This window comes from Neoarius graeffei, chromosome 23 (assembly GCF_027579695.1).
Source record: "Neoarius graeffei isolate fNeoGra1 chromosome 23, fNeoGra1.pri, whole genome shotgun sequence".
NCBI lineage: Eukaryota > Metazoa > Chordata > Actinopteri > Siluriformes > Ariidae > Neoarius > Neoarius graeffei.
The window spans coordinates 52,485,457-52,501,301 of NC_083591.1; the positions used below are offsets into that span (position 1 = coordinate 52,485,457).

The window sequence follows — 15,845 nt, forward strand, 5'->3', positions numbered from 1 at the left end:
TTCCCACTGGATTACTCATGAATATCAATCAGATAACTTTTATAGGGATGTTCTCTTGCTCTCACTGTTTCTGATGAAGGATTCAGCAACATTTTCCGTCTGCTAGTTTTGATGTTATGATTCACTGAAGACTTTGAAGTGAGTTTTCATAGCTTTTCCTACTTTTTTTTTTCAAATCAAACCGATTCATGTAAATAAGTAACTGTTTTAGAGTATAACTGGAGTTGTTTTGATGAAAAATATTGAGATCTTTGTGGTCGGAATGATATTTCTAAAAACCGGAAGTCAGAAACGCAAGTGTCAATTTCAATTCAGTTAATGTGAGTTGTTTGTTGGATGTGGATCACAGAGTTTTTTTGAGGTTCGCCTTGAAAGCTGTGAATATAAATCAAAATAATCATTTATATTTTTTCATATAAACACTAGTAGGCCCTACTTTTGAGAAATATAAAGTCCTACAGAGCACAAAGAGGGTATTAGAAATAATCTTTTATTACTTTTTTATTGAGTGTACCGATTGAATGTTTTTAAAAAAAAAAAAACAATTAGCATAATTAGTGCTGATTAAATACTAATTTGCATAAATTGTTTTTACTAATTTTTCAAACTTTGTATTCAGTATACAACCATCTATGTGCCTGCCAATTTCCATGTCTTGAAAAATAGAAAAGTTATTCATAAAAAACATTTGATCTCATTGGTTAATGAGGCCCATTTTGGACCATGTGATCCTCATACAGAATATTACGGCCATTTTTTCAATCTTTGATTTGTAATATCTCAAGAACGGATAAACATATTTTAATTCTGTAAATGTATGTTGTTCTGCATTCAATTCTGAATTCAGTCAGTGCGTTTACATGCACATCCAAATCGAGCTACTGTCGGTAATCGAGCTAAGGGTCCCAGCAGGGGTGCCAGAGAAATCCAATCCTGCATGCACACAAGGAAATCGAGCTATTGTGTGAGGTACATTGTGCACCCGAGCCACAGGTGGCGCTACACGCCCCATCGTGTTGGTACACTTCCGGTTGTCGTCATGAAGAAGAGCTATTCAAGAGTATAAACAAAGTTATCAGTTCCGTGTTCACAAGAAGAATGATGACGAGGACAGCAACATCGAGATATATTATATATATATATATTCAACTCCTTAAGCTGAATGAGCATGAACTCTATCTCCTCATTGCTCCAGAAGTGCACGTTTCTACTACTGTTGTCATGCCGACCGAGGCTGTCGTGTTTCCCGCTTGTGGTCTCGTCACTCGTCACTTCAGGAACGGGCAGTGCTGAAGTAACTAGCTCGACTACGTAGCTCGATAGGGTTTACATGCACTAAGTAGCTCGGCTACAATCACATAATCTAGGTCGCGTAGCTCGATTACGAGAAATCCAGTTCGGTTCGATTTCAACCGAGCTAAGGTGTTTCCATGGCATTTAGAACTTTGATTTCAGTCGAGCTACGGCAGAAATTCGATTTTCTCTATGTGCAGGTAAACGCACTCAGCGAGAGCAGTTTCAAGCAATTTGGACTGAATTTGAATTTTCACCTGATGTGCCTAATCTATGTACAACCATTCGCAGAGCATTAAGCTTGGAGACTTTTGTTTTTAACCAAAAAATGTAAGTGTGACCTTATTTTCCACTGTCCTTGAACGTCCCTCTACAGTGTATTATGTGTGTGTAGTGTTTGGTTCCCCAGTAGAGACCAAGGCCCTGTCCACACGGCAACGGATTCAGGTGAATCCGATACAATTGTTTATCGTTTCGGCCTGGTGTCCACACGGCACCGGCGTTTTGGGTGCCCCAAAACGCAATCTTTTGAGAACGGGTTCCAGAGTGGAAAGATTTGGCAACGTCGCCGTTGCGAAGTCGTCTGGATGAGTAGAACGGATTTGTTTACGATGACGTCACAACCACATGACTGTCAGTGCTTCACGCCGGGTAGAAGTGTAACGAACTCGATGCGAGTTGTCAACAAATCCTATAACTTGGTTCATGAAACGCGCTTACAAAATATTTTCACTGTGAATATTTATTGTGTAATGGTGCAAAGTGAGTGAGAGAGAGAGAGAAAATAGCCTTTAGGGCGAGTCAATCCCGCCAGCAAAAATAGGGAAAAAAAGGAGCGATCTCACCTCTTCAGATGTTGGTTTAAGTCCTACAATACATTCCTCAAAAAGGGCGTAGAAGAACAAATTAATCCATCAACGTGTAGCATTCAATTTATTCCGGACCATTAAAGACGCCGCCTTCCGTAGTAGAATCATACGTCATCCTCGCCGCCATATTGGATAGGTCAAAGCGGAGAATAAAGATGCCTCATTCATGTGCTGCGTTGAACTGTACCAACAGGTTTACCGTCCAAACGAGATCACATGGGATTACCTTTCACAGGTGAGACTGGAAAAATACTTTTCATTGTATTTGGTCATTATAATGTAATTTTACGAACAGATTTTTCTGACTTTGTGGCTAATATGAAGTCTCGCGCATAATAGTTTATGCGCATGCGTCCTTACTTCTTCTATTGTTCTGGTGTCTCCGAAGGGACCGTCTTACAGCGCCCCTAGAGGTGTGGCATGTGTATTGCATCGTTTTCAGCAAGCGTTGCGTTGCCATATGGACCTGATATTTTACTGATCGTTGCCCATTTGGACGCGATATGTTTTTTAAATAACATCTCGTTGCCGTTGTCGTGTGGATGTAGCCCAAGTAGACAGCTGTTTTGTTGTGAACAACTCATTAGTGCAAGCAATGAACTAATGAGTTGGACTCTAGAGTAACTACAATGCATGTGCATTCCTCTTCCTGAATTCTTACAGTTATGTCGCACAATTATTTCCCAGATTTTTGACACAATCACTTCCTCTGGAGTCCTGTATTAGATACACCCCATGCATTTTACATTTTGTCTTATATATGTTGCTGTGTCGTGTATGTACAAAACATATTTTTATGTTCCATAATGTAAATAATTCAAGCTATGTCTTTGGTACGGTTTAATTTATAAATTTATACTTTGATGGAAATGCTGTTGCTGTAGAAGTGCTGGTGTTTAGTGTTTAATGCTGAAACGTATCACTTACTTCATAATAAGCTTGAATTTGTTTGATCACTACAGTTACGGTAATGCTAATCTTATGCAAGTTATTAGCTGTGTAGCGGAACCAAACACGCTGGAAAATAATCAATGATGAAATACTGTTACGATCTCAAATTTGATCATTTTCCTATAACAGAACTTTGCAGTGTTCCATTCCTCTTATACCACAGCAATATGCCAACAATCTTTTTTTAATTACGTAAAGTTTTTTACAACCCAAAATCAGAAAAAATTGGGATTGTATGTTGAAATTGAAATTAAAACTGAAAACAATGATTTGTAACTAATCTTTGACCTGTATTGCACTCAAAACAATACAATATCGCATTTAAAGGGATAGTTCGGGATTTTTGACATGAATCTGTATGGCATCCCCATCGATAGTGTCGTGCAAACACACTGACTTACCCCTGACAGCATCCTGTGAGGCCAGTTCTTGTCCAGTTTTGGTCCAGACGAAAGTAGTCCGGCAAGTTTGTTGGGGTCACGAAAGTAAAACGTTTTTCGTCTCAAAACAGTACGTGTTCAAAAGAGTGATATATTTGCATCACAAAACCGTTGCCAAATAAAAAGTCAGACCTCGAAATCGCTTGGCACTATTTTCTCTCCCTTCTTATCACTGCGCGCTGCCGCCAGGTGACAGCGAAACGCAGACCCACTAAGCTGGTGGGAGACCAAGGCTGCACTCTATCCACACGTGATGGCACGGAGGATGTGTATAGTGGCAGCATCTGTCCCCCCAGAGAGGATCTTTTCAAAAGCAGGACAGATTATAACTGAGAGGAGAAATAGAATCAGAATTAACTAGTTAATTGCAGCAATTAAAGGAATAGGTAGGAAAAGGAAGGCGCAAAGACACCGCGCAGCGCCTGAAAACGGGTTTTCAGGCGCTGCGCACCCGTTTTCAGGCGCTGCGCGGTGTCTTTGCGCCTGCAGCGGTGCTTTGCCTGTGCTGTGGCTGAAAATAGTTCCAGATATAAATTGGTCTAGTAAATCCCTTCGTGTTAATTTGCATTGATATGTGTACTCGATGTGAATGTACAAGTCATGAGAAATAATTATAAAAAATCTTCCGAAAGAGCCGGCTCCTTATAGTAAGAAGAGCCAAAAGAGCCGAAATTCCCATCACTAGTAAACAATGAATGAAACAGCTGTGGCTGTCACCTGGCGGCAGCGCGCAGTGATAAGAAGGGAGAGAAAATAGTGCCAAGCGATTTCGAGGTCTGACTTTTTATTTGGCAACGGTTTTGTGATGCAAATATATCACTCTTTTGAACACATACTGTTTTGAGACGAAAAACGTTTTACTTTCGTGACCCCAACAAACTTGCCGGACTACTTTCGTCTGGACCAAAACTGGACAAGAACTGGACTCACAGGATGCTGTCGGGGGTAAGTCAGTGTGTTTGCACGACACTATTGATGGGGATGCCATACAGATTCATGTCAAAAATCCCGAACTATCCCTTTAACAGTTATTCCACAAAATCAAGTCGTACATGAGCTGAAAGCTGACAAGGCACATGTAGCGCCGAGTTGGCTATAATCCATGTACGATGAGATTGAGTGGAATAACTGTTTTATTCTATCCACATTCACTGGATTTTGAGAAACAGAGCATTTTTATTTTTTGCAAATTCGACAAATAAAAACTTTATACAAAACATCCGACAAAATCATTTCCATGTAGAATGTAAACAAACTGGTGAAATGACAGGAGCAATTTGTGAAAAATGCTATAATAATAATAATAATAATAATAATAATAATAATTCTTGAAAAATATAAAAGATACGTTCTTACCATGAAATACTTTTATTCCATATTTTGTTGCCCTTTTTTCTGTGTTTGTTGAGGTTTTGTTTTCAAGCAGAGTTTTTATTTCATCCTCGGTTGGTTCAGCAACGCGCGCCTCCATTTTGTTTTTCTCAACTCACGGTATATGAGCTGATATCCTAGTAGTAGAGTAGCCAATCAGAGCGCACAATTGCTCATATCCAGTGAATATGGATAGAATAATATTTGATATTTGACCTCAGGCATCTGATTGATTTTTTTTTCCCGAAATAAACCCATTTCAATTTCGATTCTTGCAACACATTTCTAAAAAAGTTAGGACGATAAAGCATTTATCACTTTATAATGTTGCCGTTCCTTCTCACAACACTTAAAAGATGTTTATGGACTGAAGACACCAAGTGATGAAGTGTTTCAGGTGTTATTTTGTCCCGTTCTTCCTGCAAACAGGTCTTAAGGTGTGCAGCAGTACGGGGTCATCGTTGTCATATTTTCATTTCAAAATTGCCCACACATTCTCTATTGCGGACAGAGGGGACACGCCCTCTTCTTCCACAGCCACGCCTTTGTAATGTGTGTAGAAGGTGGTTTTGCATTGTCTTATTGAAATCTCCCTGGAAAAGATGTCGTCTTCAAGGCAGCATATGTCGCTCCAAAATCTCATGTATTTTTCTGCATTAATGCTCCATTACAGAAGTGTAAGTTATGTTTGCCAAGGGCACTGACACAACCCCATACCATGACACACCCTGGTTTTTATCCCCCGCTAGCCGAAAGGCCAGAAGGGGGATTATGTCGTGGCGATTTCTGTCCGTCCCATGAAGGGTGCTCACCTTTTGAAATCAACTCCTCTCACAATTTTTGGAGGAATTTTACGAAACTTGGCAGGATTCTTTGTTATATGTCGGTAATACGCATATTACAATTGCGTTAAATTGGGACACATTTTACCAGAGTTACAGCCCTTGATTAACAAAATTATACTTTGACAATTTCATGAGTGTGTTTTCATTCTGAAATCAACTCCTCTCACAATTTTTGGAGGAATTTCACGAAACTTGACAAGAGGTGTTATATATCGGTAGTACGCATATTGTAATTTCGTTAAATTGGGTCACATTTTACCAGAGTTACAGCCCTTGATTAACAAAATTCTCCTTTGAAAAATTCATAAAGCTGTGCTTGCTTTCTGAAATCAACTCCTCTCACAATTTTTGGGCGAATTTCTCGAAGCTTGGCAAAAGCCCTTGTTATATGACGGTAATACGCATATTGCGATTTGATTTAGTTTGTGAAAATTTTCCCAGAGTTTTGAGCCTTGATTAAATAACTTATACTTTGACAATTTCATAAGGGTGTACGTTCTTCTGAAATCAACTCCTCTCACAATTTGTGGAGGAATTTCACCAAACTTGGCAAAAGGCTTTGTTATATGACGGTGATACGCATATTGAAATTTCGTTTAATTTGGGCAGCTTTTACCCGAGTTATGCCCTTGATTATCAACAAACTTGTACTTTGGCAATTTCATCAAGGTGTGCTTCCTTTCTGGAATCAACTTCCCTCACAATTTTTATCCCCTGCTGGCTGAAAGGCCCGAAGGGAGATTATGTCGTGGCGATGTCCACCCGTCTGTCCATCCCGGGAAGGGTACTCACCTTCTGAAATCAACTCCTCTCACAATTTTTGGAGGAATTTAATGAAACTTGACAAGAGGTGTTATATATCGGTAGTACGCATATTGTAATTTCGTTAAATTGGGTCACATTTTACCAGAGTTACAGCCCTTGATTAACAAAATTCTCCTTTGAAAATTTCATAAAGCTGTGCTTGCTTTCTGAAATCAACTCCTCTCACAATTTTTGGGCGAATTTCTCGAAGCTTGGCAAAAGCCCTTGTTATATGACGGTAATAGGCATACTGCGATTTAATTTAGTTTGTGAAAATTTTCCCAGAGTTTTGAGCCTTGATTAAATAACTTATACTTTGACAATTTCATAAGGGTGTACGTTCTTCTGAAATCAACTCCTCTCACAATTTGTGGAGGAATTTCACCAAACTTGGCAAAAGGCTTTGTTATATGACAGTTATACGCATATTGAAATTTCGTTTAATTTGGGCAGATTTTACCCGAGTTATGCCCTTGATTATCAACAAACTTGTACTTTGGCAATTTCATCAAGGTGTGCTTGCTTTCTGAAATCAACTTCCCTCACAATTTTTTATCCCCTGCTGGTCGAAAGGCCCGAAGGAAGATTATGTCGTGGCGATGTCCACCTGTCTGTCCATCCCGGGAAGGGTACTCACCTTCTGAAATCAACTCCTCTCACAATTTTTGGAGGAATTTAATGAAACTTGACAAGAGGTGTTATATATCGGTAGTACGCATATTGTAATTTCGTTAAATTGGGTCACATTTTACCAGAGTTACAGCCCTTGATTAACAAAATTCTCCTTTGAAAAATTCATAAAGCTGTGCTTGCTTTCTGAAATCAACTCCTCTCACAATTTTGGGGCGAATTGCTCGAAGCTTAGCAAAAGCCCTTGTTATATGACGGTAATACGCATTTTGCAATTTGATTTAGTTCGTGAAAATTTTCCCAGAGTTTTGAGCCTTGATTAAATAACTTATACTTTGACAATTTCACAAGGGTGTACGTTCTTCTGAAATCAACTCCTCTCACAATTTGTGGAGGAATTTCACCAAACTGGGCAAAAGGTTTTGTTATATGACGGTGATACGCATATTGAAATTTCGTTTAATTTGGGCAGATTTTACCCGAGTTATGCCCTTGATTATCAACAAACTTGTACTTTGGCAATTTCATCAAGGTGTGCTTGCTTTCTGGAATCAACTTCCCTCACAATTTTTATCCCCTGCTGGTCGAAAGGCCCGAAGGGAGATTATGTCGTGGCGATGTCCACCCGTCTGTCCATCCCGGGAAGGGTACTCACCTTCTGAAATCAACTCCTCTCACAATTTTTGGAGGAATTTAATGAAACTTGGCAGGATTCTTTGTTATATGTCGGTAATACGCATATTTCAATTTTGTTCAATTCAGTCGCATTTTACCAGAGTTATGGCATAGTTGCCAGCGGGGGATATTGTGTTTTCAGAGCACTCTTGTTGGACTTGTTCCTGGTAAAAGTCTGGATGGTCATTTTTGTATTTGGTCTGGAGCACAGGGCATCCATTTCTTCCCAAAAAAAAAAAAGGCCTGAAATACGGATTCATCTGAGCACAGGTCAGGTCTGGTTCCAAAGGTGGTTATAACTGAGTAACCAGAATCGACAGAATGCCAGAGCTGCTGTTATAGAAAATGAAAATCAACATCTTCTGAGTAATCAGATTTGAGATTTCAATGTTGCTGTGGTATAAACGACTTGACGTGTTATGTCAGTATTACTGCCCTTCATAAAACACTCACAAACAGGCGAACTACAGTGAAGTATCTGACCCACTGTAATAACAGTAACAGGGATATTCCAATTTTTAAACACCGACTAGACGACAAACACAATTCTGTCTTATAGTCCACGACATTTGACCCCACAATAACACAACAGAGGCGTGTTTTATATAATTGTGTGGTAAATATTTCTTTCAGTTTCTTTCAAAGCTCTCCGTATGCTGTTTCCCAGCGTAACCTGACGTACACATGCAGAGCCTCAGCGACGTTCCCAGCCTTCTTTAACTCCAGCAGCACTCTACAGCTGCCGGGCCGCAGCGACGCAGACACTGTGTCGGTGAACCTGCAGTTCCGCACGTGGAGCCCCAGCGGCCTCCTTATGTTCACGTCGTTAATGCCTGGGGCAGTCGAAGTCAGCCTGGTGGAAGGCAAAGTGGTGGCGCACATCTACATCTCACAGGGGAAGAACACACGAGTGGACATCTCCTCAGGTAACAGCGCAGAGCTACACATGTCCCTGTCATGCTCTATGGGGCATCACAGATGTTGTTTTTTGGTTTTTTTTTTTTTTTACACTGCCATATTTGTATCAAACTATCATTAGCTCTTCCCACAGGAGGATTTTATGCTCATTCATCTCATCTCATCATCTCTAGCCGCTTTATCCTTCTACAGGGTCGCAGGCAAGCTGGAGCCTATCCCAGCTGACTACGGGCGAAAGGCGGGGTACACCCTGGACAAGTCGCCAGGTCATCACAGGGCTGACACATAGACACAGACAACCATTCACACTCACATTCACACCTACGCTCAATTTAGAGTCACCAGTTAACCTAACCTGCATGTCTTTGGACTGTCGGGGAAACCAGAGCACCCGGAGGAAACCCACGTGGACATGGGGAGAACATGCAAACTCTGCACAGAAAGGCCCTCGCCGGCCACGGGGCTCGAACCCGGACCTTCTTGCTGTGACTACACCACCGTGCCGCCCGGATTTTATGCTAATAAAGCTAATAAGACTGATTGTGGTTGGGTTCCACCTACAGTCGCTTACTAATGCACTCCTGACTGCATAATCAATTGAAGTATGAATGATGAATTTCCTCACATCAGCCAAGACACGTTTGGTGTCCAAAGTTTGCTTCTTTAGTTTTGCCCTGGAGCTAAAACCACTTGGATCTCCATCTGGAAACAGAATCACTTTCTTCAGTCACAACGCTTGGGGTCACAATGTACCAGAATCTCATTATATGATATGATTTGTACAATGTGATGATCTCAAAGTAACACTTTTTCAGATATGATACACCGATATATTTAACAGTTATTCCACAAAATCGAGTCGTTCATGAGCTGATAGCTAACGAGGCACGTAGCACCAAGTTGGCTATAATCCATGTACGACGAGATTGAATGGAATAACTGTTTTATTCTATCCACATTCACTGGATTTTGAGAAACAGATCATTTTATTTTTATTTTTTGCAAATTCGATAAATAAAAACTTTATACAAAATGTCCGACAAAATCATTTCTGCTTAATAAACCCATAGCTGCCAACTACTACGAATAAATCGTATTTATTACAATTTGTCGTTTTGATTACGAAAATACGAATTTACTACAATAATAAAATACGATTTTGCCAATTTTCATGGGTCATTTTCAAAGTCTATCACCGGTGGGATTCGTATTTGATAAAACGCTGCTTCGTTCCAAGCGGCAGATATTACGCCAAATTTCATTGGCTATTGCTTGTTCTCTCAGCCAATCAATGATGCTATTAGATCATCCATGGCACGCTATCGTCTGGCCTTTGTTCACGAAGTTTCTGAACAAAGCATGGTGTTTCAAGCTTTTGTTATGAAGATGTAGCGTAGTACTAATCTCTAAAGAAAGCATGGCTAAGGGGAAGGGCCAGCGCTTCAAGGACTCATACCGAGAGGAGTTTCCCTTCATTTCTAAGTCAAGTAAGGGCGATAATTCATTTTTGTTTGTGACTAATGAATGAATGGTGTTAGATATTGCCAAGTTTACGTGGTGCAATAACATCAACTGTTGACTGAGTAAGCTCTGGTCTATTTCTCTAATGTGTACTTTGTCAAAAGTTATATGTGCCAATTGCATTGTTTGAAGTTTTTGCCTGATTCACTGACTATTTTCATAAATTGTTGAAAAGAACTTTGCAAATGAATGTAAGATGATAGTTTAGTTTGTAGAATAAATTTTGCCAAACTATTTTGTTTTAGTGTGATTTTTCAGGGTAGTTTTGCTAGAAAGCTTTGGCAGCGGGGGGCCCCCCCGACCCCCCACCAAGACTCAGTACCCAACCTTGTATTACTATTTACAATTTCAGAATGTTGGCAGCTATGCAAACCGGTCAATGAGTTTGCATCCTCCAATGTGTCATTACTACAGATCTGTAACAATAGGACGGATAATTATTGTTTATGGTATTTAACCTGAATAAATTTCTTTCTTGCCCAGGTTCAGGCCTCAACGATGGCCAGTGGCACAGTGTTCATTTCCTGGCGCTAGAGAGCTTTGCGATGCTCACCATCAACGGGGACGAGACGTCGTCTGTCAGAACCACTCTCCCCATCCTGATCCGCACAGTGGGAGATTACCACTTCGGAGGTCATTTTTTTACATAGTCATCTGTTTTGCTTTTCTTTTTCTTTTTTTTTCAAAACTGGTCCATTACGAAACATGAAACACTGATTTGGATTACATTGCATTGGATGCTAATTACGTTACATTCAGTACAAATAAAACAGATGTTCTTCTGATCGGTCACAAAGTTTTATTATCAAGGCGTTCATTTTGTGCTCGTCCACATACCATACGAGAGCTCACAGGTGCCTGTGATTGGCTGGTGTCGCTGTGATTGACAGCGAAGAGGGAGTATGCCACGCCTCCCAACCAGAGAACATGGATAAATTTGCTCTCTTGGATTGCAGCCACTGATAGCTGAAGCATTATTAGGATTCAAACTTGCAGTATTTTTTTTTGTTGATGTTTTTGATGATTACTTGTTTTGGCTATTTGTTACTTTTGACTCTGTTATGCAACCTTGAGTTGTTGATATTATTACAAATATTAATATAATTAATACTAATTATACTAATTAATAATTAACACTATTATTATTATTACCTGTGATGACCTGGCGACTTGTCCAGGGTGTACCCCGCCTCTTGCCCATAGTCAGCTGGGATAGGCTCCAACTTGCCTGCGACCCTGTAGGACAGGATAAGCGGCTACAGATAGTGGATGGATGAATTATTATTATTATTATTATTATTATTATTATTATACTCCTTTTTTATTATACTCCTTTTTTTTAGGAGGCTATTTCTCCCTCAGTTTTCAACCAATCATCACCAAATTCCACATGAAGAATACCTCTGGACTGAATTATGTTGCTATGACTTTTGGTGCTGATCTGGATCACTGATCCGGAATGATCCATGAAAAACCGGCTTTTTTTCCTCACTAAGCATCATTCTCTATCTCTTACTGTTCCAGATCTATAGGGTACAGTGACCAGATGTCCAGGTTTATAAGAGCTAGCGCAAATCACTGTGACTTTAGTCACATTATTATTATTATTATTATTATTATTATTATTATTATTTATTATTATCCTATCATTTTTTAGGATGCTATTTCTCCCTCAGTTTTCAACCAATCATCACCAAATTCCACATGAAGAATACATCTGGGCTGAATTACGTTGCTGTGACTTTTGGTGCTGATCTGGATCACTGATCCGGAATGATCCATGAAAAGCTGGATTTTTCTTTCAAGCACTTATAACTCTGTCAATTTTCATGATTTTTTTCAATAATTTTTTAAAATTTTGTTCATGGCGACAGGGCGCAACTTTTCCTCACTAAGCGCCATTCTCTATCTCTTAACATTCCGGATCTATAGGGTACGGTGACCATACATCCTGGTTTGTAACAGCTAGTGCAAATTACTGTGACTTTAGTCACAGTATCTGTCTAATTATTATTATTATTATTATTATTATTATTATTATTATTATTATTATTATTATTTCCATCTATATTTAAGTTGATCCAAACTCAGAGTGTCAGGTTTAAGTCTATTGTATGATTTCTGTAATGGAGCTCAATGCATAAATTGGGCTTTAATCCGAATTCTGGTCTTCGTACACAGGCTATTTTCCACGGACGGACCTCTCGCCATCTCAGCGCTCCTTCCACGGCTGCATGCAGCTCATCCACGTAGACGAGCAGCTGGTGGACCTGCACGCTGTAGAGCAGGGCATGATGGGAAGTTTTGAGAATGTTAGCCTGGACATGTGTGCCATTATCGACAGGTACGATAATCATTTAGGCTTTTTATCTCAAACCGGGTTCGAGGGAGCCAATATAAAAGGATTGAGTTGTGTGGAAACATTTGGTTTTATTTTGTATTTCTTGTAATGCAAAAGGAGTATTTAGCTAGAGATAGCGTTCAAAGAGATAAATCCATGCGGTAAAAACACCTTCATGCCAAAGTTATCGTGATATCTATCTATCTATCTATCTATCTATCTATCTATCTATCAAGGACTACAGTCTCTTCTTCGATGATACAGACCCTAACTGGAAATGTGTACAGTATGAGTGCTGTTTACGAATAAAACATTAAGGGACACGCCTTTAGAGGAAAATAATCAACAACAGCATGATGTGATGCTCTGTGCTGCCTGGGAGTTCTTACTTTCCTCAGTCAGAATGTGTTTTATTCAGGTTATACCATAAATTTTCAAAATGGCATTGCATTTTTTTCTTTATCGGTTCATAGTTACATTTAATTGAATGTCATGTACTATCCATGAAGCAGAATACTTCCTGTTATGATTTACATTCTAACAGCTCGAACAGCCAAGTCATTTTTAAACACATTCATTATGCTAAAATTACTTGAGCATCCGTCATACAAGTCTCTGTGCAGAACGAGAGCATTACTATAAACCACAATTTTGTCTTTGGAGCCGATGTTATAGTCAGAACGGCTGCTGTTGAATAATTATTCACTGAAGGTGGAGCGAATATCGGTGAATAATATCCAAGACGAAGTCAAGGTTTTTAAACGTAACTTAAAGGAGCTGGTCATTGACTTTGGGAGGTCCAGACCAAGGTGACGACCAGTTCTGATCGAGGGAGTCGAGGTGGACTACAAGTACCTCGGGCTGTGGCTGGACAGCAAGCTGGACTGGACTTGCAACACCAACCACTTGGTGTGCTGGGGGGGGCAGCACATCCAAGAAGGACACATCCAGGCTGGACAAACTGATCAGGCGGGCCGGCTCTGTGGTCGGCATGAAGCTGGACTCTCTGGTGACGGTGGCAGAGAAGAGGACTATGGACAAACTACTGAACATCATGGACGATGCCAGTCACCCTCTACACACCGTCATCAGCAACCAGAGGAGCCTGTTCAGTGACCGAATGCTCCTTCCCAAGTGCAGGACGAACAGACTTAAAAACTCCTTTGTCCCTCACGCCATCAGACTGTACAACTCCTCTCTGGGGGGGAGGAGGGGTAACAGGAGGACAGAGGACGGGAAGGAGCAGTAACCTAGCCTGACAAAAAGCAATACTGGACAATGTGCAATATAAATGTGGAATACCTCTCCTGCTGGACTTTTTTCATATCTTTTTAATGGAATGTAAATATTTAATTAATTTATCTAGAAGTTTTCTAAGACTTAATTTATCTAGAAGTTCTCTCTTTTTTCTATCCTATTCTCTGTTTATCCTATTTTGATGCTACTGGATTTTAATTTCCCTGAGGGAACCCTCCCAAAGGGATCAATAAAGTTCTGTCTAATCTAATCTAATCTAATCTAATCTAATCTAATCTAATCTAATCTAATCTAATCTAATCTAATCTAAAGTTGTATGATTTTGAGAGGTGGCTGAACACCTAGTTCTGATAAGTTTCATGATAACATTTGTAAATAGCACTCTTATTAGGTTTTGATAGTAACTCCTTTCTATTTATTTCCATAGAATATTTTCATTTCTTTTTATTATATTATTTGTAATTAGAATTATTTATATTTTATAAGCACTTGAAAATTAGGTATGGAGACCCCATTTGGGGAACTTAATAAAGATTATTGTATAAGGTTATTATTTAAATAATCTTGGCTGGCGTTGAGTGGTCTATCAGATATATTCCATTCAGCTAGCATGATATTGAATGAGTTGAAGACGAGTCGCTGAATGGAATATATCTGATATACCATGAAAAAAAGCCAGCCAATATTATTATTATTATTATTATTATTATTATTATTATTATTATGCACACACATATTCGATATAACAATTATAGATTTTACAAAAAGTTAAGAACAAGGCGGTAACTTACCAATATTGAATGCTGATTCTGATCGAATGTAATTCAATGTTCTGTCAATCCAGTGTATTGTACAAAGTCAAAGTTGTAACAATAAAAATGGTACAAGTCCAAAAATCCTGAACAACAACCCAACTTATATACAAGCGATATCCAGGTAGACAGTTCAAGTTCACAGTTACTTTTGGTCGTAGTTGATTGTTACACTGCAGTTGTTCAAAACAAAAGGGTTTTTCTGAGTGAAGTCCACGAGTGGCGTCCTCTTGTAAAAGTCTCCGTCACTTTTCCTCACCTCCAAGTAGAACTTTGGCAATATTTCCGCTGTTGCTCTCTTTTCCAGTTTTTTGATGTCCGTTGGTACATGTTTTGGTTGTATGTTTTTCTCTTGTAAATATGCGTGAAGAAAATCCAGTGACGTTTTGGTGGACTTTCGGGTGTTCAGCGTGTCTCTCTCTTCAAATCTTCTGCTTTTAACGAAGCAAACCTCACCGCCATGTTTGTGTACAAATTGTCACAGTCACTCACTAGCGCGGAAGTTTTACATCTCCGACGTGTCTCTTTTCCAGTTTTTCGATGTCCATTGGTATGGTTTTCTCTTGTAAATATGCATTAAGAATATATAATGAAGTGTTGTTAGCCTTTCGGTTGTTCAACACATTTTTAGTTTCAGTTTTCAGTTTATTTATTTAGTGTTTAATCCGAGCACTGAATTAACCCCGTCTTCTCTCTTTCCCGGCTGACAAAGAAATGATTGTGCGCATGTGCAGCAGAAAAGTTTTGTCATTGGATCTTCGCATGAGCTCTGACATGTGACATCGTGTTGTCTTGACAATGTGCAATATTATAACAATATTGCATGCTCATTCTCCATTGGGGAGAGTGGTGTAATACATGGAGGATAAGCGATATGATGACAATACTGCATCCTATCAATAAACCCACTAGAACACGTTTTTATTCCATGGAAAAAGTGGCCCGTATGTATAATAATCACCAATATTCACTGAGCCTGAGGCAGATAATTGTTTTAGTCTAAATACACAGGTGGATTTTTTTTAAACTGTATTAAAAAATGTATTTATTTCAGTCTTCAGAAGTGGCATGTAAATGTAATAACGGTGCGGTGCAGACTTGTGTCACTTATAAAATAC

The 15,845-nt window shown here is 39.4% G+C and overlaps 1 protein-coding gene across 1 annotated transcript in view; it reads left to right on the forward strand.

The window, feature by feature from the left end:
- cntnap2b (contactin associated protein 2b) overlaps positions 1 to 15,845 on the forward strand; it is a 163,998-nt gene that overhangs the window by 104,433 nt on the left and 43,720 nt on the right. The window contains exons 8-10 of the mRNA XM_060906391.1: positions 8,546 to 8,804; positions 10,801 to 10,950; positions 12,499 to 12,661. Coding sequence (XP_060762374.1) covers positions 8,546 to 8,804; positions 10,801 to 10,950; positions 12,499 to 12,661 — 572 coding nt within the window. The remainder of the gene's footprint in view (positions 1 to 8,545; positions 8,805 to 10,800; positions 10,951 to 12,498; positions 12,662 to 15,845) is intronic.